We start from the raw sequence: 26,227 nt of genomic DNA on the forward strand, positions 1-26,227 counted from the left end.
ACCACGCCCCACCTCTGACAGCTTTGTCGTAACTAGGCGTAAATGGTGTAAAAATGCCAAAAGTTGCTTTTTGAGCAGCTTTGCATTGCGCCACACTTTTGAGTCTTTTCAAAGCTTAATGCCACAATACTGGCTTAAAAGCTTTGATGAATTGCGGACTAAATATTTTTGGTTGTCTGAGTCTTAGCTTTTGGAGTTTTCTGGACATTCTATTGGCATTTTTTTTAAATGTCTGCTGGGAAAAAGTGGCACTGTCTAATCAGGATGGAAAAACTGTTCAGGTAAAGAAAACTCTTACAAAAACTCTCCAAAAAAAGACAGTTTCCTGAATTGGTTTTCGACTTGAAAACTTGCTGTTTTTGACAGCCTCAATTGCCACCGTGTGTATACCCATTAGGGTAACAGATGTGGGTGTAAGTCTGTAGAGTGGGGTACGTCTTTATCCCTCCTTCCATTGGAGGTTGATGTGGGCAGCGGTGTGGGCTTCGTGCGACCTACGGACCACAGATTGCGCATTGCTACTGATTACCCATCCACTCCAGAATTCAGTATAAACTTATTACCCTCACCCACAAAGCACTCCACGGCTCAGCACCACCCTACATCTCCTCCCTCATCTCAGCCTACCACCCTACCCATGCCCTCCGTTCTGCTAATGACCTGAGGTTAACATCCTCAATAATCAGAACCTCCCACTCCCGTCTCCAAGACTTTTCACGTGCTGCACCAATTCTTTGGAATGCACTACCCAGGTTAATACGATTAATCCCCACAGTTTTAAGCGTGCCCTAAAAACGCATTTGTTCAGACTGGCCTACTGCCTCAACGCATTAATCTAATATTCCTGTGTGGCTCATTCAAAAATTTTTATCATATCCAGGTTCTTCGCATCATGTTCTCACATACTTTATGCATTTAATAGCCCTCTGTGTCTGTACTGTTACATATTTAGACTGTTAACTGGTTCATGCAGCAACAGGAACACCCAATTATTACACTATGACTGGTCCAAACAATAAAAGCAATTGATAACACCCACCTTTAGTGTCTCCCTTTTTCCTCATAGACTGTAAGTTTGAGAGCATGGCCCTCATTCCTCTTGGTATCTGTTTTGATCTATGTGATTATTGTTATGCTGTAATGTCTATTGTCTGTAGAAGTCCCCTCTATAATGTAAAGTGCTGCGGAATATGTCAGCGCTATAGAAATAAAATTATTATTTATTATTGCTACTCTTAACCGTCGGTGAACTTTAACAATACTGTTGAGGCTCTACTTCTCCTCCACTCCTCTGCACCCTCTCGCGCTCTCTTGCAGCACATCCGCCCCCACATCTGGTGACTCGGTAGTTTGGTCACTTCCTGAGCTTCTCTGCAGACTTCTGTATTTTCTCTGTTTCTGGGATACAGAGCTATGGGGAGGGGAGCGAGCAGGTGACGTAGAGGGGAAGAACCAGGATACTGGAGAGAGAAGAGAGCAAACAGGCAGACTTCTCCTAGGATCTGACAAGAGGGTGGGGGGGTCCTGTGACTGTAAGGGTTAAAGCGACTAGATCCACTACTCCGAAATATGAAAAGTTAACTTTTTTTTAGAAGATCAAAGACCAGAGCTCAATGTTGCCCTGAGGATAATATTCGACTACAAGTCTCGGAAAAAGATGAATAAAATTGACTGTTCAACTGTGCGGCGGAAATAAAAAAAATGGCCGGATTCTTCTATACGGTGAGTAGTCGGGGGTATACGTATCACCGCCATGTCACGGCGCTTATGGACACATTACTTATTTTACGATGGTCCAATCTAAATTAAGGGAACCTTCAGTGCCGAAATCTCTCGAGATAGATCTCCGACACCATACACATGAGAGGCTGGCCGCCTGTCTGACACTTGTTTCAATGATTTTTGACAATTGCCCTTTAAATTTAGAATATCTGACTTTTACTGACAGTATTTCCATGGCGGACTCATATTTAGGACTGGTCGAAAATGTCCCTATCTACGGCACTTAGCGAACAGAAGGAGGCATGCGGAGGTAGCGGAGCTGAGCTTGTGGAAGGAGAACCACAGAGATGTCATCAGATCGATAACGCTTACTGTACACACCGACCGACATTTAGGAAAAAAGCTGGAACTTGCGCAAGATTTTAAGGAAATGTATAATTTAGGGAAATTATTTGTTTTCCGCCTGTTTTTTGGCCAATATTTTTTTCCTTTTTAGACTCTTTTCTAAAATGCATTTTCCATAATTTTTATTTTGAGTTCTTCAAGAAAAGGCATTTTTTTTTCTCATTTCTTTTCTCCCGTCACTTTTTTTTTTATCAACTTGCAGCTTGTTTTAAAGATGTCAAACAGAAAAGATTGCAAACAGGAATGTTTCTAGACTGAAGACAGTGTAATATCTTTAAGATGCGCTAAACTTATCAAACAATGTGTGATACATTGATAAATTTGACCCAAGCAAAACTGACGTACAAAAAAATCTCCCCTTCCTCTTAGTGTACTCACCAGTCTTGTAAGATGTTATCCGCGCATGCTCAGTTGGTAACAGAGTATTTTCGGCGTGCTCGAATACTATGTTCGAGACGCCGCAGTTGCATGTCTCGTGGCTGTTCGACAGTCGCAGCACATGCAGGGATTACCTGTCTGTTAGTCAATCCTTGCATTTGTTGTGGCTGTTGAACAGCTGCAAGACATGCAGCGGCGAGGACTGGAACATAGTATTCGAGCACGCCGAAGATACTCTGTTAGCACCCAAGGGTCCTCAGATAACACCTTATCCCAGCACGTTCGCTCAACACTAGCCGGCGGCAACCACGCAACTCCATATTTATCAAATCAGATTAATGATACATTTGGGGCAAATTACGCCAACAGAACTTTTTAATCCCAATGTTAGACAAGACCCGGAGACCAAAATTGTCAAATGTCACAAGTGAGTGCAGAATTTGCATATTTTTATGATTGAACATAAATTGTATTATTTTCCTCCTTTTTTTTTTAAGGCAGCAAATATGTCGGATTTCCTACCCCCCATTCCTCGACATTTTTTAAGTGGTGACGCAGGTATTGAAAAAAAAAATAATAATCAAAACATTGCTCTGGGTATCAAAGCCATTTGTCACAATTTTCACAGACATTTTGCAGCAAGTGCAATAATAAATGTTTCCCGCGACTTTTGTAGTGTTTGTAAAGTTTATTTAATGAAGCGCCATGAGTTGCTGTTGTTTTTTAATGTTATTTATTTTTTTTAAATGGCGTATTTGTAACATTTCTTTTTGGGTTTTTTTTTAGGCTTTGAGCAAAAAAAAATCGTTATAGATTGTAAAAGCAATTTGCTATAGACTTTAAAAGCACATTTACGATAAAAGAAATGACTCCATTGAAAACAATGTAAAATAAGATAGTATTCTGCACAGAAAAGAGAGGTGAACTACATTTTCAGCTCAGCTACATCAGTAAGGCACATGCACCGTGTGCTCTAGATGTAGCAGTGCTGAGTTTGCATTTTGGTCCAATTTCTCAAATTATACTAATGTGCATTTAGCACGATGCATAGAAAAAAAGGCAAATCCAGCTCTGCTACATCTCCATAAAACTCGTATATCACATGCTGTACTGTATACATTAATGGCGCACAGATGTAGCAGAGATGAGTTTGCGTTTAAGCACAATTTATCGTAATATACCAGATGACAGCAGGTAGTTTTGCAATGCACTGAAGAAGTGAGGAAACAAGTTTAGCTCTGCTACATCATTTTGCGCTCTACGTACAGATGCAGCAGAACTGAGTCTGTAACATGTCAATGTGCAATCTGTATATTTTTTGCATGGGACTGCTGGTTATAGCCAATACTTGAGTGGTAACTTGAGCTCTGCTACACCTTTATACGTGATTGTGTCAGTGTCAGGTTCATTCCAGTTGGACGGCAGTGGAGCGACAAGAATGTGTTTCCTGGATTAGGAAAGCCGCCTGTGTTACGGGAAACTGCAGAATCACAGCCTGGTTGTATAATACTGAGACTGTACTACAACTCTCCTCCTCCTCCACCACTGCTGCAATGGCCTCATTGTGGCTTCACACAGATTCATTATGGACTTGCGGCATTTTTTGGTGTAAAGACCGTGGCGTGTATGTTATACTAACAGGATGGAAAGATTTTTTCCTCAGACTTTGGGCTACATGTAGACTATGATTGTACCACAGACGCCATGATGCCACAACTGTATATAATCGCACATGGATTCTTTATGGCATCAGTTGCGGTTATTTCACTATTTCGATCACTTTGAAAATGTGAAAACCGTTTGCAGATATCTTTTTTCTCTGCTGAGATCTGAACAGGTAAAATCATAGGCCGAAAGCCTGAGGCTGCACTACTGAGTGAGTGGTTCTGGTTCTGTTGTCATGGAGACTATATCAAGGGCTTTATTTTTATTGTTTTGTTTTCTTTCATTCTTGGTAAAAGTGAAACACAACCCCTTTAACTTTAGCTGTTGCCTGAGCTTAAAGTCGGCCATAGAGACAACATGGATGCCGAACAGCTTTAGATCTTGTCATACTTTTTTCTTGTTTGATTACTGAATAAAAGACATTTGATCACACTTCCCAAATCTGAAAGATAAGAAAGAGGGACACCCAGTGTTTAGTGCTCTGCAGCCATTTTTGCTTTACGTCAACACAGTACCTCAACTTCGCCCTGTGCTGTATATATGCCTACACAGAAATATGCTCCTAGTGATGCCCATTAGTGCCCCTGCACAGTATGATGCCCCCACAACGCCCCCACACAAAGTATGCTTCCTCCACAGCCCTCCATACTGTATGATGCCCCCACAACCCCCCACACAAAGTATGCTTCCTCCACAGCCCTCCATACTGCATGATGCCCCCACAGCCCCCCACACAAAGTATGCTTCCTCCACAGCCCTCCATACTGCATGATGCCCCAGCACACACTATGACAACCAACACTGCCTTCCACGCAATATAATCCCCACACAGTATGATGCCCCCACAGCTCCCACAAAAAGTATCATTCCTCCACAGCTCTCCATATTGTATGATGCCCCCACCGCCCACCACACAAAGTATGATTCCTCCACAGCCCTCCATACTGTATGATGCCCCAACACACACTATGACAACCAACACTGCCTTCCACGCAATATAATCCCCACACAGTATGATGCCCCCACAGCTCCCACAAAAAGTATCATTCCTCCACAGCTCTCCATATTGTATGATGCCCCCACCGCCCCCCACACAAAGTATGATTCCTCCACAGCCCTCCATACTGTATGATGCCCCAACACACACTATGACAACCAACACTGCCTTCCACGCAATATAATCCCCACACAGTATGATGCCCCCACAGCTCCCACAAAAAGTATCATTCCTCCACAGCTCTCCATATTGTATGATGCCCCCACAACCCCCCACACAAAGTATGATTCCTCCACAGCCCTCCATACTGCATGATGCCCCCACAACCCCCCCACACAAAGTATGATTCCTCCACAGCCCTCCATACTGCATGATGCCCCCACTGCCCCCACACAAAGTATGCTTCCTCCACAGCCCTCCATACTGTATGATGCCCCAGCACACACTATGACAACCAACACTGCCTTCCACGCAATATAATCCCCACACAGTATGATGCCCCCACAGCTCCCACAAAAAGTATGATTCCTCCACAGCTCTCCATATTGTATGATGCCCCCACCACCCTCCACACAAAGTATGATTCCTCCACAGCTCTCCATATTGTATGATGCCCCCACCACACAAAGTATGATTCCTCCACAGCTCTCCATATTGTATGATGCCCCCCCACATAAAGTATGCTTCCTCCACAGCACTCCATACTGTATGATGCCCCAGCACACACTATGACAACCAACACTGCCTTCCACGCAATATAATCCCCACACAGTATGATGCCCCCACAGCTCCCACACACTATGACAACCGGCACTGCCTTCCATGCAATCTAATCCCCACACAGTCCCCACCACACAGTATGATTCCTCAACAGCCCTCCATACTGTATAATGCCCCCACTTCCCCCCACACAAAGTATGATTCCTCCACAGCCCTCCATACTGTATGATGTCCCCACTTCCCCCCACACAAAGTATGATTCCTCCACACAGTATGATGCCCCCACATTCCCCCACACAAAGTATGATTCCTCCATAGCCCTCCATACTGTATTATGCCCCAGCCCACACTATGACAACAGAACAACAGACACTGCCTTCCACGCAATATATTCCCCACATAGTATGATGCCTCCACATCACCCCACACAAAGTATGATTCCTCCACAGCTCTCCACACAGTATGATGCCCCCACATTCCCCCACACAAAGTATGATTCCTCCACAGCCCTCCATACTGTATAATACCCCAACACACACTATGACAACCGACAATGCCTTCCACGCGATATAATTCCAACACAGTCCCCACCACACAGTATAATGCCCTCACAATTCCCACCACATAGTATAATACCCCCATAGTCCCCGCATATGGTATCATAGCCCCCACAGTCCCGCAAACTCAGTATGATTCCCCACAAACCCACAGTATTATGCCCCCACACTATCCCCATGCAGTATAATGCCCACCACAGTCTCCCCAGAACAGTATGCTGCCCCAAAAGCCACACACACAGTATAATGTCCCCACACATTGAATGATGCCTTCACACACAGTATTATGCTCCCACACAGGCTCCCATGCAGTATAATGCCCCGACAATCATCCTGACACATTATGATGCCCTCATAGATCCTCCACACACAGCATGATACACCCACAACCCCCCCTCCACACAGTATGATGCCCCCACACATAGCCTAATCCCCTGTACAGAGTATAATGCCACCACACAAAGTATGATGTATCTACAACTTGCCACACTTGGTATGGTGTCACAACAGACAGTATGATGCCCTCATATCCTCCCACACACAGTATGACACTCCCACAGTATCATGCCCTTTTATTCCCAAAAATACACACATCTTGCCTATGTCCTGCTCCTCATCTCTGCTGACAGTCATGTCACCTCAGAATGTCACATAATCTAAAAGTTCTTGTTGGACCCACAGTCTCTATGCCGACTGAACAGTGGAGGAAGGAGCTGACTGTTCCCTGCTCCACCATTGGATTCAACCTTATATGTGTTCTGAGTGGACTAATACAAATGAAGGCAGGTTATGCCCCCAACCTCCAGGGACAGAGGGACAACTCACCATATTCCACAATTCCATGTGTAATCGCATCTTTTGAGGCTCTAATCATGTATAATGCGGTCAGTTTTGGTTGCATTGAGCTTTTTTTTATCAAGAATGGCAGAACCCCAAAGAAATATTTTAAGAAAGAGGACACAACAGACAAGCGGTGAGGCAGTAAACACAGATAAAGGTGATGTCATCTAAGCTTAAGAGTCTGTACCTGGCCAATGGAGCCTTGAGCAAGGCCTACAGCTCCCATAGTTGTCAACTAGAGAGGCTGTAGGCCCTAAGACACTTTGGTGAAAAAGTGGGCAGAGCAGATCGAGGCTTCTCTGAAAGCAGTGGAGGTATTCCGGGGACAGAACGGGCTTGGGGCAGGAATTAAATGCTCATCCCTTCCAGAAATGTTGGCTTCTATGCTGTAACCGTTGGCTTGATTGGGTACAGGGCACCAATCATAGAGTGGACATAGCTGATGTCAGCTAAATCTGACAATTTCGGCCCAACTGGCTGAATACTTTAATGTGTATGATGGTCTACCTACTTTCTCCTAACATCTTGATCTCATGAGATCAGACTGTTGGAGTTCAATATGTCCTATACTTTTTTTTTCCAAAGAGATTAGCTGCAAGTAGAGATGTCCAACTGTAGCTTAATTTCCCGCAGTTCAGAGCACATAATGTTTAGACAAGCCAGGCCATACATATGTATGTGGGTTAGGGAGGTTAGTCATATGCTTGGCAGTTTATAAAAATCTGCTGCTTTCTTGTGGAGACAGTCTAAGGTGTAGCTTCACCCTGTTGTCACATCTTTAAGCTTTAAGCAACTAAGTAACCCCCCAGAGAATCCTTTCTTGCAGGATTTTCATGTATTATTTCTCACCAATGACTGCTATCTTATTGCTTTGCAGATCTCTCTTTTCTGGATTTTTCCCACCCTATGTCACACATTGGACATTCCCTTAGAGTCGGCTCTGCTAATAAAAGGTGAACCGGTGGGCTTCACAAGATCGTCTCACAGACACAAGAGATCTGAAACATCAAATGAAACTGTGACCTGCAAAGATGATGAATACAAACCAAAAAAGGCCAACTTCTGCTGCAACAAGTGTTTGCCGGGTGAGTATGTGTGGATATAAAAAGGGAACTCTGCTTAAAACAGTCATGTGATAGTTGTAAAAATGACTTCAAACATTTTGACATGTAATACGGGACCTGATGGATGGGGTAATTAAAGCATTCATCCAGCTTTAAATTAATTACCTATAATTCAGAGAGGCCATCAATGTTAGATCAGTGGGGATCCGACACTTTGCACCTCAGTTGTTAAAGGGGCCATGGCTTTTGTGCAAATGTCAAATCTGCTTCAATATTTACATCTGTTTCTGGTTCACACTTCATGTGTCAGGAAGCTACTGAGATGTCATTATTTGAAGAAGGTAGACCAAGGAAAACCTAAAGATCCAAGCTTATTGGGATCTTCAGCCAGAAATATTTTTAGGTTGGAGATGTACCCATCACTTGGTCAAGTTCCAGTTATTTCATGACCAATTATGAAAACAGGCACACCACTAAACCACCGAAGGTTGGAGAGATTGGGCAGATGATCCTTTCTCCAATAAAGAATTGATGTACAATGAAGATGGTGAAGTCCTGGTTTTGGATGGGGGAAAGATGAAGTGATGACAACAAGCAGAAGATCAGATGGAAGCACCATGTTGACTTCTGCTTTGGGGAACTTTTTTTTATCTATGTCCACCCCAAAGCAGATCTTACATATTTGCCAAATCTTGGAAAAAGTGGTGCTCTAATGGACTTGCAACACTGCTCACAAATTTTCTGGTTGTCACATTGGGACCTCCTGGAAATAAGCACAGTTTTTTCTTTGACTCTCAGAGAAAGGAGAGACCTAATAGATTTCCAAAAGATTTGCAAAATTTCCCTATATGTCATATTAAGACCTCCTGCACAACTTTTTCTTTTTTTTCTTTGCTGTCTCACTTTCGGAAAAACGTGAGACCTACTGAACTCCGAGAAGATTCGACAAATTTCAAAGATGTCACAGATGATTGGACATCCAGTAAAAAAGGACAACTTTTTCTTTGATGTGTTCAGAGGACTACTCAGTGGGTCAAAAATGTGACATGGTCTGTTGGAAAAGGAGAAAAGTTTTGCAAATTAAAATTCATGAGTTTGCAATTCTGAGATATTGTAATGTAAAAAAAAATTCCATTTGACCAGTTGAGTTATCTTTTAGGTTTTAGAGGCAGCTTGAGGAACCCTTGAAGGGCCCAACTTTGTTGACCTTTATTGGACCAGCACACTCTATTTTCCCCAATTGACCAGAGCTAACCACCCTGCCCTTTGTAAGACATTCCTCCTATCATCACACCCCCCACACAATGCCATTTTAACTGGCAGATCTAAGGTCTTCTGTGTGCAACCACATTTAAAGCAGTCATGCATAGATGATCACATGTAGGCTTAGGTCTGAGGTTTCGCACCTGTGAGGTTCGCTGCACTGTAGTCATCAGAGCAGAGCGATGAGCCGGTAACTCGGCTCTACATTGTGGTGATGACTAAGGCAGAGTGGGGAAAATGAAAGTCATAGATGGCATGTTATGAGAATTCATCTCAGTGTCATGATATCTGCGGTTACCTTTAAAGCAGAATATTCATGGATAAAATACAACAAAAGGACACAATAGATGAGGCGTAAGATTCTTGGCCAATGCCCAATGCCAGGTACAGTGCCCCATAACGGCAACCACAGTGCCTCTCTAACAGTGACGGCCCCCGTAACAACCACAACTAGTAATGACAACCTCCGTGTTCCTGTATCAGCGATGACCAAAATGGCAGCAAAATGCCACAATGCTCACAGAACTGTGACAATAGCGCCAATATACAAGTGACACCTACAACACCTACAGAGACGCCCTAGAGTGTAACCATAAGGGCATCAATCACGGTGCTCCCAATAAGGGTAGGGTACAACAGCATTTCTCAGACAGGTTGAATGACCAAAACCATTTGTGCAACTTGTTCGCGGCTTGCTGTTGCATGCACGACTATTGTGGTCGTATGCAAGTCTCAGTCGCTTACAACTTGCATTGAAGTCTATGGCAAGTGTGTTGCATGCGACTTGCAATCAGATCCAGAAAATCAAACACTTTAGGAAAGATTTACAGTTCTGTATCTCAGTCACGGTGGGTCGCAGGTCACAATAGGAAATCATTAGATGCAACATTGCAATAGGCTAAAGCGATCCGAATGTCACGAGACACATCGACACTTTGCCCTGTTGCCACGAGTGAGCAAGCTACTTTACTCCATGACAGTGCCGTATAAAAGAGGCAGGCTCAATTCTCCCATAGAAGTGACCCCATAAGAGAGACCGCCGCAATGGCCGAATAACAATGGCCCTACAGTAATTACGGTAGTACTGCTCCCGTAAGAGACCAAACCACTTTGCCCCCATAACTCAGTGTAGAGGAGCAGTCGGCTTGCTCCCGTGAAAATCCCCCCTAAGAAAGACGACCACAGTGTTTCCATAACAGTGTCCCTATAGGAGAGGCAGTCAGAGTGCTCCCGTAAAATGCCCTGGTGAGGAGACAGTCAATCACCCCATATCAGTGCCCTTATAAGAGAGACAGTCTCATTGCTTCTATTACAGTGACTGAATGAGACACAGCCGCAGTGACCCCATATCAGGGTCCTCATTACAGAGACACCGCAGGGCCCGGTTTGCGTTGTCTTCTGTCAACCACTTCCATGGAACCTTGTGAAAAACAATATGTCAGCCATCACAGCTCCCGGGGGTCCGGCCCCAGCTTTATATAATGCTAAAAGTGAAATCAGTCTAATCAGAAACATACATGTGGGGGAAGTAAAGTTGTCACATAAAGGGTCAGGAAAGTTGCTGGGAAGCGAAGTATTGCAGGCGTCTCGAGGAACGTGTTTTCTTTTACATGCCTGGCCCCATCTCCGGATGTGTCTGGATTGCCAAGATTAGTGGGAATTGGGAGGAGGGAGACTGTAAGTGCAGCCCGGGCCCCTCGGGCATTTGATCTAATGCCAGATAGAAGTAAATGACAACAAACAGAAATCTGAAATAATAATAAAAACACAAAGAGCTAACGAGCGTTACGCTGCGAATATTATCCACCCGCCAAGATTTCCTAATATCACCTGATGACACATCGGGCTACGCCCGTCGGCCCAGACACCTGAACATGATCATTAGCAGCAATCAAAGACCTCGTATAGCTACAGGGTAATGGCCGGGGGTCCTGCCGGGATACAGCATAGGATCCGATGATAACCCGCTCGAAGTTCGCATTTCCCGTGGGGTCAGCCGATCAAGAACGCAGGCTGCTTTAATGGGCAAAATAAATAGCCTTAGGACAAAACCTCACAGGGCATAGCATATTCATTATATCCCCGTGTCACAGAGCGCCCCCTCAAGGCTTGCATCAATAACGCAATAACTTGGTCTGGAATGTTATTCAGATGGCAGTCTGTCGTCTGGGTAAACTGCTGCAGCTCAAGGGAGAGTTTCTGGTGATGCTATTACGGAACTGTTGATATAAAACACATGTAGAAAACCCTTCTGAACAATAAGAAGATTCTAAGGGGAGTGACATGTCACGATTTTTCTACGCCTGTCAATTATTTTGTAAATATTTAGGGAGAATTATAGAGGATCGGCAAAAATACAGAGACATGGAAAGGAAGGTTTAAAGAAATGGTAATTCATGGGAATACAATGTTTTACTAAAAGTGAGCATGCTGAAAATGTCTGGGTTGGTGTCAATAGTGGGTGCAAGGGTTGACAGTTGTCCCTCGGACTGGAGCCTGGAGGGGCCCAAAAGATAAGAAGACCATAACTATTAACGACCTGTAGCCGTCGGGGTCTCGGAGATTTTGCATTGGGGTCATAAGTTGGGGGTGACAAATCTCTGTTTAAGTATTTGCGTGTTTATCAACCCAACTGTGCACTAAGTTACCAAATATCGGAAAGCGATGCCGGATCAGTCAACAGCAGTTTGTGAGCAGTTTATGGAAGTGCGATCTTTTCAATTATAGGAGAGGCTCAAACAAGATGCAATCATGCGAATTAAAAGATGAGGCATAAGAGGAGTCACAGGGGCAGGATTCACACTCCGGATATCAGCGCGGAGATATAGGATCCGTCTGACCCCACTATATCCGCTCTCGCTGTATGATACGACTGTATCAGGTCTGCGTCCATATAACGGAGCTTTATCTCTGCAGGTCGCAGGGTGGTCACCGATTGCGCTGGAGAAGGAATGAAAACCGAATGTACCCCCTGTGAACAGAATCGCCACAGGAAAACCCCCAACAGCTCGAAATCCTGCACTCCGTGTAGTCCCTGCTTACCCAGTGAGTATAGAGCGGGCCGCCTGCCTGCCGGTCTATGGGGACACTGTGCTGCATTAGGGCTGTTCTTACTCTTTCTCATTGTGTGCCAAGGTATACTAAACCTATGTTCACACGTTGCATTTTCTGAAGCGTTTTTTTTTTTTTACTGCAAATTTTCACCTGCGTTTTTCAGTACCAGCAAAGTCTTATTTGATATCAGAACTCTGATGCGCATGATCTTTTTTGTCCTCAGTATTTTGTGCAATAATTGGGTTTTGCAGAATGGAGCATGTCACTTCCTTCAGCGGTTTTCATCCATTGAAAGCAATGGGTGGTGCAAAAAAAAAAAAAAGCAGAAAGAAACGCAGGTACTGTATAAGCTTTTGCTGCATTTTTTTGTGCCAAAACCTAATGAAGTAGGGACAAATATAGCATGGGAAAAAAAGGCAGCAAAAAAATGCAAAAAAAAAAAAAAAGCCAAATTTGCGTTTTTGCAGCAAATTTCTTACTGCCAAAGAGAGCAGAAAAAAATGCATCAAAATTTAATTTTCTTTTTTCGTTATGCTGCATAATAATTCTGTACACAGACAGATATTCTCATAAGACAAAGCTGCACTTTTTACGTTCTTAAATAATCGTATTTATTAACTTTTTGGATTGACGACAGCGTTGGAGATGTCTAATGATAAAACTAATCATCAGAAACACAAATTGCCTAATAACTGTGCACAGAGTGTATACTCAGACCCTCTATATATACACAGTGTATAAGGCACTACACAGGAGAGCAGACACAGGCTGGGACTGGCCCACAGCAGAGCAGGAGAATCCTCCGGTGGGCCGCCTCCCTCTTACATGAGCTGTACTTGGCACTATATACATGAATCACTATGTACAAAGGCGACATCTTATTCATTTACCGAATTTATTGCTATATAAAATTGGGATTGAGGATAATGTCCCATTTTCATGTAGCTGAAAAGTGGGACCCTGGAGTTGGTTACTGGTGGGCCCTCCGGCATACCAGTCCGACAGCTTTAACATTTCTGACTGTTATCGGACTAATTGTGTTTCTTTCAGCGTTTGGACAAATTACGTCACAACCCTGCACTACGCAAAACGACACCGTCTGCGGATGTCCGGCCGGTCAGTACAAGTCTAGCAGCGATCGGAAATTCACGTGTCTGCAGTGCACCGTGTGCAAGAACGGGACGGCGCTCTACCACTGTAAGTTTCACTCCCTACTTTTCTCTTGCATTTTTATACTTGCCGGCAGATATTTCTACACTAGGTAACTGGATGTCCATTGTATTCTAGATTCTGATATTCTAAGTTATTAGGTGCCGGATTAAAGAAATTTTAACACCGTGTCTAAAATAATTTTTTTAGGCACGGCAGACCGTAACACTGTGTGTCAGTGCCATATACACTTTTATCTGGACCGCACTGGAGCATGTCGCCCGTGTGAGGAGTAAGTATACCCAGAGGTCGAGGGACACATGGGGTCAGGGTTAGTTTCTGCAGTTTTTACTTATATCGCCACCCAGTGGCAGTAATTGGTACTGCAGCTGGAAAATTACGCTGTAGTGGGACTGTGGCCATAGAATTCATATATTAGAAGGAAGAATGAGAACAATTGAAGCAGACTTTCTATTTCAGGAATATTTGCGGGATTTGTGGGTTTTTTGATCACATTAAGTAACAATTACTTATGATTTTAGGTGTAATCATGCAGAAGACTGTGTGAAACACTGCCATTTGCCTGTTAAAAAGCCAGAAGGTAAGCGATAAATCACATCTGTATGTCCACTAATCATCAGCCCATGTTTTTTGTTGTCTATTTTCTATTGTCTATTTTCTGATACAAAGCTCCAAATCCCCTGCTTACATACCTAAATTGCTAAATAATAAAAAATTCTGACTACCTGAAGCTACCACTAGGGGAGCTCAAGAGTTACTTGTATACAGTGTGCGGCGGTGAGCTCCCCCTGGTGGTGATAGAATTCCATCATTGAGTGATATATCTGGTACCGACCACTATAAATTCAATATATATTAGGAAATGTTAGATCTTTTGAAAATGATTAAAAATTAAAATTACTAAATTTAAAAACTTAAATATAGCATAGTAGTGTTTTTATTTAACTGAAGTTTACAGTAATCATTGTTTAATCAAATGCCCTGCAACCTTTTGTTTCAATGTCTCAACATTTTTAAGATCTCTGCTTGCCATCAGTAAAATTTGTCTCTTGAAAGTTTTTGGTCTGTACTGGTTTCCATTTTTGGGGTTTTTTACATTAAATCTGGCTCCATACTGGGGGCTCGTCCTGTTAATTTACACTTATATTCTTACATTTCAGAATCAAACATTATATCGATGATCTTCGCTGGAGTTTTGGGTGTCACCTGTCTGGCTTTGGTAGCTGTGCTTGTTTTTAAGAATCGCAAGAAGGTCCTCTCCATTTTACAGAAAAGGAACTCGCTCCCTATCCCCGAAGAAACAGGTATTGAATGTAATAAATAGTAGAGAAGCGTGGGCTCTGGAATTGGGGCTTCGAGTTGTTGGAACACTTGAAAACCTTTTTTTAGGTGGTGGCACGGGAAGTTTTTAGTGCTTTGAGTTGTTGGAACACTTGAAAACCTTTTTTTAGGTGGTGGCACAGGAAATTTTTAGTGCTTTGAGTTGTTGGAACACTTGAAAACCTTTTTTTAGGTGGTGGCACGGGAAGTTTTTAGTGCTTTGAGTTGTTGGAACACTTGAAAACCTTTTTTTAGGTGGTGGCACGGGAAGTTTTTAGTGCTTTGAGTTGTTGGAACACTTGAAAACCTTTTTTTAGGTGGTGGCACGGGAAGTTTTTAGTGCTTTGAGTTGTTGGAACACCTGAAAACCTTTTTTTAGGTGGTGGCACGGGAAGTTTTTAGTGCTTTGAGTTGTTGGAACACTTGAAAACCTTTTTTTAGGTGGTGGCACGGGAAGTTTTTAGTGCTTTGAGTTATTGGAAAACTTGAAAACTGTTCTTTAGGTGGTGGCTCAGGACATTTTTAGTGCTTCAAGTTTTTAGTGCATCAAGTTCTTGGAACACTTGAAAACCTTTTTTTTAGGTGGCGGCACGAGAGGTTTTTTTTCCATGAGCAGGAACCCTTTCATGTACCAGAATGAAGAGCTGTTCTGTAAATGTGACACCCTATTTGGTGGTAATATTACTTTTCAGGTACAGCCACATCTAGGATTACACAGGGGCACAGCAAACAAGGTTCAAGACCCCTAAGAGGATGATAAAGGGGACTAAAAATACATTTTGTAAGAATATCAAAACTTTAAAAAAAAGTTCATAATACAGAGACGAAAAAAATAAACATCTGCTATCGCCGCGTCCACAAAAGTTCACCCAGCCAAACATAAAAATATTTCATCCAAATAATAATACAATAAAGCTAAAACATAATAATCAAAAAGGACAGAATTGCCATTTTTCAGCCACTGAACCTCCACTAAAAAAGGCCATTAAAAGCGAGCCAAACAACCTATGTACTCCCCCAAAAAATAGTCCCAATGAAAATGTCACCTTACAACCCAAAAAAACAGCCCTAACACAGCTCCATCAATGGAAAAATAAAAAAGTTACAGGTTCCCGAAAAATGGTGACAAAAGCCAAAAATATTTTTTTTCACAAAATCACTAAGGCTACTTTCACATTAGCGTTTTTTTCCTGCGCAACAGAAATGCAGGCAAAAACCGCATCATGCGTTTTGCATGCATTTGCGTTTTTTAGGCGCATGCGTTTTAACCAGTTTCTAGCCATGTTAACTCTTAAAACGCATGCGTTTTCAAACACAGGCGTGCGCATGTCCATGCGCATGCATGCGTTCCCATAGACTGTAATGCGTTATTTTGTCGCATTCCGTGCGCAAGCGTTTTTTTTACGCCGTTGGACGGACCCAAAAATGCAACAGGTTTTCATCTGGCGCGCCTAGGCACACATGACGAAAAAAGGCATGTGCATGAAAACGCATATGAACGTGTGCAAACGCTAGACCATGCACCCGCCATATTAAACATAGGTGCGCATGACGCATGCGCATGGACGCGCACGATGCGCTGCGCTAAAAAACACTAGTATGAAACCAGCCTTAAATGTAATAAAAAAATGATATAAAAGTCTGGTATCGCCAAAACCTACTGGCCCCGAGAATCATATCGTCGGGCTATTTTTACCACACAATGAGCACCATTAAAGAATAACAAAAAGGCTTTGGCAGAATTGCGGGGCTTTTTTTTTTAAATTCACCGCACTTGGAATTTTTTATCCTGTGTTTTCATACATTATTTGGTAAAGTGAATGGTGTGAAAAGTACAACTCACTCTCAAAATAAATGAGCCCTAATATGGCTATGTAGTCAGAAAAATAGAAAAATCATGGCTCTTGGAAGAAGGCGAGGAAAAAACAAAAATGCAGAAACATGAATTTGTGGTAGAAAAGAGTTAATTATAATGTATTTATTTTTTTTATTTTTTTTCTAGGAACCGGCCAACTGAGAGATCCTCTGGTATGTATGACACGTTTGTCCTTAATGATGGAATGATAGGGTTTGTCCCATTAGTGTCTTCCTCTTTAGGCCAGATATCCTCTAATAAAGAGCGTCTTCTTCTCTGGAGGACTGAACACGACCAGGTCTTATATGTTAGGCAATAGCTGCCATGTAATACCTCACTTCTCCTCTAGAGGTCACTGCAGGGAAAAGGTTTACAGATCCCAGCAGTAAGAGCAATTGATCACAAGAGGTCAAAGCTCCTGGAACTGCCCCAATTTTCAACAGGATGGATTGTCAACTTTTAGGGGCATTTTTTTTTTTTTTCACTATTGCTTAAGTGCAAGTATTTTTGGCTAAAAATCATATTTTCAATTGGGTTTCATTAAAAATTTTGCAGGCAAACTTTGAGCCTATAAAAGTAAAACAGTGCAAAATGATTAATGAAACATAATTGAAAAAAATATAATTTTTTTTGCCTCAAATGCATGAATTTAAGTAAAAAAACAAAAATTGTCCTCAAAGATGGACAACCCCTAAGGGTACAGGATAGTTACTGATCATTGGCCTTCCCACTAATCATTAAAATAAAGGTCCTAGGTCCTAAGTTCCCCATATGATTAGACCAATGGTCATGCATGCGCGCTACTGCTCCTTTTACCATTTATGGTACTGATGAAGAAATTTGATAGACATACTTGGCGGTCTTGGCTGGAATATGATGGCCGTCCTCACCTGATCACAGTAGGGCTCTTGTGCACCAAAGTCCAAAATCTTGTTAGACATCCTTCCTATGGCAACGAAGAATAAATACTGTGCCAAGTGGTGGGACACATCCGCATTAATGCCCATGCTTTAGGAATAAGATGTACAGAGGTCCTCACACCTCATATTCACCATTACTTACCCCATCACAGACCTATAAAAGGCTTAAAGAAATCAAAAGTAAATAAAACGTTACCTGCAGTAATTTCTTTTTCTTTAGATGGAAACCACAAAGCCAGTGAATAAATCAAATTATCTTCCGGGACACATCGTTTCTGTTGAAGAAGAGGCAACTCAACAACTAAATGAAGCTCAAAACTCTACACTTCCATTACCGGACATCACGTTGCAGACCATAACCCCGTGTCTATACAGTAAGTAAAGATATGAGGGTCTGGGTAATACATAGTCAGCCAAAACTCATGCAGATAGAAAGTTAGAAAAGACCAGGTAGACCCGCAGCAAGAAAAAAGTCAAAATCAGGGCTAAGGGTCTGTAATATAGAATACTTCCTGGTAGAGGGTGGACCAGAAAGAGGACTGCACCAGGGCTCTGAATCTGTCATCTGCAAGAACTTTATGTTCCAGTAAAGTGTGGACCAGAAAGAGGACTGCACCAGGGCTTTAAATATGTCAACTGGAAGACTTTCAGGTAGAGGGAAGATGAGGCTATGAATTTGGAATCTGGAGGAAATTCCGGTAGGGGGTGGACCAGAAAGAGGACTGCGCCAGGGCTATAAATATGCCAACTGGAATACTTTCAGGTAGAAGGAAGATGAGGCTATGAATTTGGAATCTGGAGGAAATTCCGGTAGAGGGTGGACCAGAAAGAGGACTGCGCCAGGGCTATAAATATGACAACTGGAATACTTTCAGGTAGAAGGAAGGCACATCTATGAATTTGGAATATGGAGGAAATTCCGGTAGAGGGTGGACCACAAAGAGGACTGCATCAGGGCTATGAATCTGTCATCTGAAAAAACTTTGTGTTCAGTTAGAGGGTCGACCAAGAAGAGAAAAAAAAACTGGACCTGAAGTGTGCAGAGGACTTTCAATGAGAAGATAGATGTGAAAACTAGGCAAGCAATAAAAATATTGTCTTTGCTTAGGATTTGGCCAAGTTTTCGGGAGTTATGCTTTACTGTAAAGGTTTTCTTGACCACGTTAAGGCAGTGAGGTGATACATTGAATTTCTCTAGTATAATCCTTGTTTTAGGACTGTAGCACTTACTCTTTGACGTTTCTGTAGTCGAAGTGGATGTATGTATCTTTACAGATGAGCAACATTTTGATATTTATTTTAAGTTTCTTTAATTTTATATTTTTGTTTTTTAGGTCCAGAAGTCCTTTACAAAATCATTGAATTAATTCCCTTTGCTCGTTGGAAGGAGTTTATTCGTCGTTTGGGTGTCACTAACCACGTCATTGAGATGTCCGAACAAGACCACCGACATTGCAAGGACGCTCAGTACGCAATGCTCTCATTTTGGGTCCAAAACGTTGGTTCATCTAGAGAGTCAAAAGACTCAATGTTCAAAGTGTTGAGAGAGATGAACTTGGGAGGATGTATAGAGAGGATCGAGCAGAGCTGGTGACGATTCTCTTGGCTAAATCTGGATGTACGAACATAGGACTTTAAAAAAAAAAACATTTTACTTGTGCGTTTTGTATTTTTGCAAGAGGCCAAAGTTATATGTTATCCATTTTTACACCTAAGACATATATTCCTGGCCTTCTCGAAATTCCCATGACTTATATCTGTGGCGGTATCTATACTAAGCTCAATAGATTTTTTTTTTACATTACATATCAGTTTATCAATGGGATATAACTTGCTCCAACCAAGGACCAGCACATGGACATGTCTTCACGTTTAACCCATTTACCATTTTGGAACCTGTTTGCATCAACTTCCATTGATGTCAACCCATAATTCAAAGAAAAAAAAAGTTTTAATCTAAACAGATGGGCAATGGGTCATGTCAAATAATCTAGTTTTCGAGATAGATCCTGTCTTGAAGAACCTTGGTCTGAAGTTTACTGGAATCTCCATTCTTTCCATCCAAAGTATATTTCTAACACATCATGATGAACCTTGGTCTGACGTTGACTGGAATCTTCATTGTCTCCATCCAAGATAGATTTCCCACCCATCATGAAGGACCTTGGTTTGATATTGAATCTCTATATTCTGAACCCATTTTCACATTGAAATTTTACTCTGCTGCATCGTTTCCAGTTTTCACCTGGGTTCCACCTTGCGTCCATTCATTCCATTTTCCATTCCTGAGATCAAATAACTGTTGGAGTACAACCAACAAACGTGCAAAGCTTATGGAAAATGTGAATGCAACCTAGGAGGATGCATTATCGGAAGTGGAGGACCAGAATAGATTCCTTTTCAGCACATTCAATCCTGATATCTAAAGACTTTTTTACTTGACACATCAAAATCTCCCTATCCAATGTACATATTTTTGAGAGCGTAGATGTATATTTTTGTACCCAGCTGAATTCTGTACGTTGCTGCCAGTTTCTTTGACCGATAATTACAATAAAATAAATATAGGTGAATTTATATGATGGAGGCTTTTTAATGAAGGTGTAAACAAATTAAAGCAAAAAAATGTACTGCCGAGTACAAATAAATTTAAGTTATGAACATATTTTACACATAACGATCCTTGTGCCTTATTCTGGAATTGGAAACACAAAGGAATCGTTCATTAACTGGGTTCGGCTAAGTAGAAAATAAGGGTGACTTAACCCCTTCATGACCCAGCCTATTTTGACCTTAATGACCTGGCCATTTTTTGCAATTCTGACCAGTGTCCCTTTATGAGGTAATAACTCAGGAACGCTTCAACGCATCCCTGCGATTCTGAGATTGTTTTTTCGTGACATATTGTGCTTCATGTTAGTGGTAAATTTAGGTTGATCATTTTTGCGTTTCTTTGTGAAAATTTTGCAATTTTCAAATTTTGAATTGTTATTCTGTTAAACTAGAGAGGCATGTGACACAAAATAGTTACTAAATAAGATTTCCCACACGTCTACTTTACATCAGCACAATTTTGGAAACAAATTTTTTTTTTTGTTAGGAAGTTATAAGGGTTAAAAGTTGACCAGCGATTTCTCATTTTTACAACAAAATTTACAAAACCATTTTTTTTAGGGACCACCTCACATTTGAAGTCACTTTGAGGGGTCTATATGGCAGAAAATACCCAAAAGTGACACCATTCTAAAAACTGCACCCCTCAAGCTACTCAAAACAACATTCTAGAAGATTATTAACCCTTCAGGTGCTTCACAGGAACTAAAGCAACGTGGAAGGAAAAAATGGACATTTTAATTTTTCCAACACAAATTTTCTTTTAGCATCATTTTTTTCATTTTCACATGGGCAACAGGATAAAATGGATCATAAAATTTGTTGGGCAATTTCTCCTGAGTACACCGATACCTCATATGTGGTCATAAACCACTGTTTGGGCGCACGGCAGGGCTCAGAAGGGAAGGAGCACATTTGACTTTTTGAATGGAAAATATGCTGGAATATTTAGCGCTTGCCATGTCGCGTTTGGAGAGCCACTGTGTGCCTAAACATTGGAGCTCCCTAACAAGTGACCCCATTTTGGAAGCTAGACCCCCCAAGGAACTTATTTGGATGCATAGTGATCACTTTGAACCCCCAGGTGCTTCACAAATTAATCCATAAAAAAAAAGTCCTTTTTTTTCACAAAAATTATCTTTTAGCCTCAGTTTTTTCATTTTCACATGGGCAACAGGAAAAAATGGATCCTAAAATTTGTTGGGCAATTTCTCCTGAGCACACCAATACCTCATATGTGGTCATAAACCACTGTTTGGGTGCAGGGCAGGGCCCGGAAGGTAAGGAGCACCATTTGACTTTTTGAATGGAAAATTAGCTCCAATCGTTAGCGGACACCATGTCGCGTTTGGAGAGCTCCTGTGTGCCTAAACATTGGAGCTCCCCCACAAGTGACCCCATTTTGGAAACTAGACCCCTTAAGGAACTTATCTAGATGTGTAGTGAGCACTTTGAACCCCCAAGTGCTTCACAAAAGTTTATAACGTAGAGCAGTGAAAATAAAAAATATTTTTTTTTCCTCAAAAATGATTTTTTAGCACGCTATTTTTTATTTTTACAAGGGTAACAGGAGAAATTGGACCACCAAAGTTGTTGTCCAGTTTGTCCTGAGTACAATGGTACCCCATATGTGGGGGGGAACCACTGTTTGGGCGCACGGCAGGGCTCAGAAGGGAAGGAGCACCATTTGACTTTTTGAAATGAAAATTAGCTCCAATCGTTAGCGGACACCATGTCGTGTTTGGAGATCCCCTGTGTGCCTAAACTTTGGAGCTCCCCCACAAATGACCCCATTTTGGAAACTAGACCCTGTAAGGAACTTATCTAGATGCATAGTGAGCACTTTGAACACCCAGGAGCCGTGAAAATATTTTTTAGTCCACAATTTTTTATTTTCACAAGGGTTACAGGAGAAACTGGACCCCAAAAGTTGTTGTACAGTTTGTCCTGAGTATGCTGGTACCCCATATGTGGGGGGGAACCACTGTTTGGGCACACATCGAGGCTCAGCAGGGAAGTAGTGACATTTTGAAATGCTGACTTTGATGGCATGGTCTGCGGGCGTCATGTTACATTTACAGAGCCCCTGTGTGCCTAAATAGTAGAAACCCCCCACATGTGACCTCATTTTGGAAACTATACCCCCCAAGGAACTTATCTAGATGCATAGTGAGCACCTTGAACCCCCAAGTGCTTCACAGAAGTTTATAACGCAGAGCCGTGAAAATAAAAAATCATTTTTTTTCCTCAAAATAAATTATTTTTAGCCCGCAATTTTTTTTTCACAAGGGTAACAGGATAAATTTGACCCCGAAGGTTGTTGTCCAGTTTGTCCTGAGTACGCTGATACCCCATATGTGAGGGATGACCACTGTATGGGCACACGTCAGGGCTCGGAAAGGAAGTAGGGACATTTTGAAATGCTCACTTTGATGGAATGGTCTGCGGGCATCATGTTACATTTGCAGAGCCCTTGATGTACCTAAACTGTGGAAACCCCCACAAGTGACCCCATTTTGGAAACTAGACCCCATAAGGAACTTGCCTAGATGTGTGGTGAGCACCTTGAACCCCCAAGTGCTTCACAGAAGATTATAACGCAGTGCCATGAAAATAAAAAATCATTTTTTTTCGTCAAAAAATGATTTTTTAGCTTGCAATTTTTTATTTTCACAATGGTAGCAGGAGAAATTGGACCCCAAAAGTTGTTGTCCAGTTTATCCTGAGTACGCTGGTACCCCATATGTGGGGAGGAACCATTGTTTGGGCACACGTCAGGGCTCGGAATGGAAGTAGTCACGTTTTGAAATGCAGACTTTGATGGAATAGTCTGCGGTCGTCATTACTTTTGCAGAGCCCCTGATGTGCCTAAACAGTGGAAACCCCCCACAAGTGACCCCATTTTGGAAGCTAGACCTTCCAAGGAACTTATGTAGATGTGTTGTGAGCACTTTGAACCCCCAAGTGCTTCACAGAAGTTTATAATGCAGAGACGTGAAAATGAAAAAATCATTTTTTTTCCACAAAAATAATTTTTGAGCCCCCAATTTTGTATTTTCCCAAGGGTAACAGGAGAAATTAGTCCCCAAAAGTTGTTGTGCAATTTTTCCTGAGTACGCTGATACCCCATATGTTGGGGTAAACCACTGTTTGGGCACACGTTGGGGCTTGGAAGGGAGGGAGCACCGTTTGACTTTTTGAACGCAAAATTGGCTGGAATCAATGGTTGCGTTTGGAGACCCCCTGATGTGCCTAAACAGTGGAAACCCCACAATTCTAACTTCAACCCTAACCCCAGCACAGCCCTAACCCCAACACATCCCTAACCCCAACCCTAACAATAACCCTAACCCCAACACACCCCTAACCCTAATTCCAACCCTAACCCTAATCCCAATACTAACCATAACCCTAACCACAACCCTAACCCTAGTTCAAACCCTAACCCTAATTCCAACCCTAACCCTCTTTCCAATCCTAACCCTCGTTCCAACCCTAACCCTCTTTCCAACCCTAACCCTCTTTCCAACCCTAACCCTAACCCTTGTTCCAACCCTAACCCTAACCCTCTTTCCAACCCTAACCCTCTTTCCAACCCTAACGCTAACCCTTGTTCCAAGCCTAACCCTCTTTCCAACCCTAACCCTAATGGAAAGATAAAAATATATTTATAGGTATATTTCAAGGCCCGAAATGCTTGGACTGACCACAGGTCTCCCCAACCTGAACTTAGACACAAAAGGCTTAAGTTAAGTCAGTGCAGGCGTTGCGGACTGTGAAATACACCCATGTGAATACAGTCTTATTCACAAACCAGTAGACTATTATCTATCTTCAAAATAGGTGATAACTTGTTGTTCGCAGAGGGTCCTACTATCCCGAGATTAGGGCACTCACTTAACCCTCAATACAAACTTGTTGATCGCACAACAATCCTGAAAACGGGGCTCTGAAATACCCACTTGGCATGGAGCAAAGGTCCCGCAGTCACACCACCACTCGATTGTCGTTGAGGCTGCCTACTTGTTCATTTCAGGCAGTGAATCGAGTGGTTGTATGCCTGCGTGACCTTTGCCACATGCCAAATGGGAATTTCAGAGCCCCGTACTTAAGATCTTTGTGACCTCCTGCGATTTAATATTAGACAGTGTAGGACCGTCCCGATCAGAGTCACCTTGTCGACGGTGGGATGGCTTTTATGCTATTTTTGATCAAAAACAGTATTACTAAGAACTCTGTGTTATTTAGATGCACTTTTGCTTTTTACTTATTTACTTACAGCAGGGTTTTTGCTCATTTTGTTTTTTTGTACGTTTTTCATGTTTTATGGCCGATGTGAACATGCGTTTATGTGCTGCATGTATACCAACTCAAACCAAGCTCAATTTTTGTGTTCAGTCTCCTAATAAGCCTACCTCTGGCTGGATTCACAGGAATACCAACATGGCAGCCATGACATCCTGTGTCAGGAAGAGGTTAAGTGGTGACAATAAGAAAATGACATTTTCAGAACTTGTTTTTTTTCTCTTCTAGGGTTTTTCTAGTTGTGTTTATCTAACATTTACCATAAAGATTACAGGTACTGTTCTCTACCTGCCCAAACCTGTGTGACATTTGGTTCGTGCTTGTTTTTTTTGCCCATTTTTAACAATACAAATTGCACAATATTAGCTTCTTAAAGGGGGATTTTGGCCCAGTTCCTAGTGACCAGACCTGAATGGGCTTGTCCACTACAAGGACAACCATTTCCTAAATGATGTTTTCCCAATAAAAAAAACCCCAGATACTGAATCAGCCAGAAAATGCCGCCATATGCTGAGCTGTAGCCAGCAAAGAAGACAGAAGCGGTAATAAACAAGTTCTGTCTTCTCAGGGTGCAGGCTAGATTACAGCAGCAGGACCTTTAACCCCGTGCCGAAAATTGATAAATGATGCAGGAATTAAAGCCCAAAACTTTTATGACGCTTGATCGTTATCTGGTTAAAACAGCAATTGTCTGGTAAAGCAATGTCTGTACTTTTCACTTAGATTATCTTTAAAAAAGGTTTTCCAGGACTTAAAAAGTTTTCTTGAAGTCTTTTTAGCTAGTCAGACAATCCCTGCATGTGTTGCAGCTGTTGAACAGCCGGCAGACATGCAGCCACGAGGACTCGAACATATTTTTTGAGCAAGCCGAAGACACTAGGTTAACACCTGAGCATGCTCAGATAACACCTTATCCCAACATGTTTGCTCATCACTAGTTACCATCTGTTTATCCCTTACTACATATGTTGAAGTCACTTTGACTAAGGGCGGTTTCACACGTCCAGATAATTCCGGTACCGGAGCTATCCGTGTCCGTGTGTCCGTGTGGATACGTAGGCCATCCGTGTGTGATCCGTGTGCTATCCGTATGTCCATGTGTACCATCTGTGTGTGATCCGTATGCTGTCCGTGTATTGAAAAAATTGGTTTCAATGTTAACCCTATGACTCCTAAAAACGCACACGGACGGCACACGGATGGCACACGGATGCCATCCGTGTGCGGTACGTGTTTACACGGACCCATTGACTTGTATGGGTCCGTGTGATCCGTGCTGTTGCACAAAAACGGACATGTCAGCGCATTTTGCACACGGTCCATGAAAACACGCTGATATGTGCATAGACACATTCATTAGAATGTGTCTACATGTGTCA

General features: G+C 42.3%; 1 protein-coding gene across 1 annotated transcript; it reads left to right on the forward strand.

Moving 5' to 3' along the window:
• Positions 1-1,452: 1,452 nt before the first annotated feature.
• Positions 1,453-20,507, forward strand: TNFRSF1A (TNF receptor superfamily member 1A). Its single transcript, XM_073552914.1, has 10 exons — positions 1,453-1,722; positions 8,162-8,369; positions 12,528-12,656; positions 13,716-13,862; positions 14,025-14,106; positions 14,357-14,415; positions 14,996-15,139; positions 17,158-17,183; positions 18,151-18,304; positions 19,265-20,507. The coding sequence occupies exons 1-10, from the start codon at positions 1,702-1,704 to the stop codon at positions 19,522-19,524; spliced, it is 1,230 nt and encodes a 409-aa protein (XP_073409015.1). The 5' UTR covers positions 1,453-1,701; the 3' UTR covers positions 19,525-20,507.
• Positions 20,508-26,227: the final 5,720 nt, after the last annotated feature.

This window comes from Dendrobates tinctorius, unplaced genomic scaffold (assembly GCF_039654945.1).
Source record: "Dendrobates tinctorius isolate UK_male_01 unplaced genomic scaffold, ASM3965494v1 ptg000196l, whole genome shotgun sequence".
In the NCBI taxonomy this organism is placed as follows: Eukaryota; Metazoa; Chordata; class Amphibia; order Anura; family Dendrobatidae; genus Dendrobates; species Dendrobates tinctorius.

Coding starts and splice junctions, on each gene's coding strand:
- TNFRSF1A (XM_073552914.1), top strand. CDS start 1,702: ATGGCCGGATTCTTCTATACG. Junction 13,863..14,024: donor CGGGACGGCGCTCTACCACT/GTAAGTTTCACT, acceptor TAATTTTTTTAG/GCACGGCAGACCGTAACACT. Junction 17,184..18,150: donor GCCAACTGAGAGATCCTCTG/GTATGTATGACA, acceptor CTTTTTCTTTAG/ATGGAAACCACAAAGCCAGT.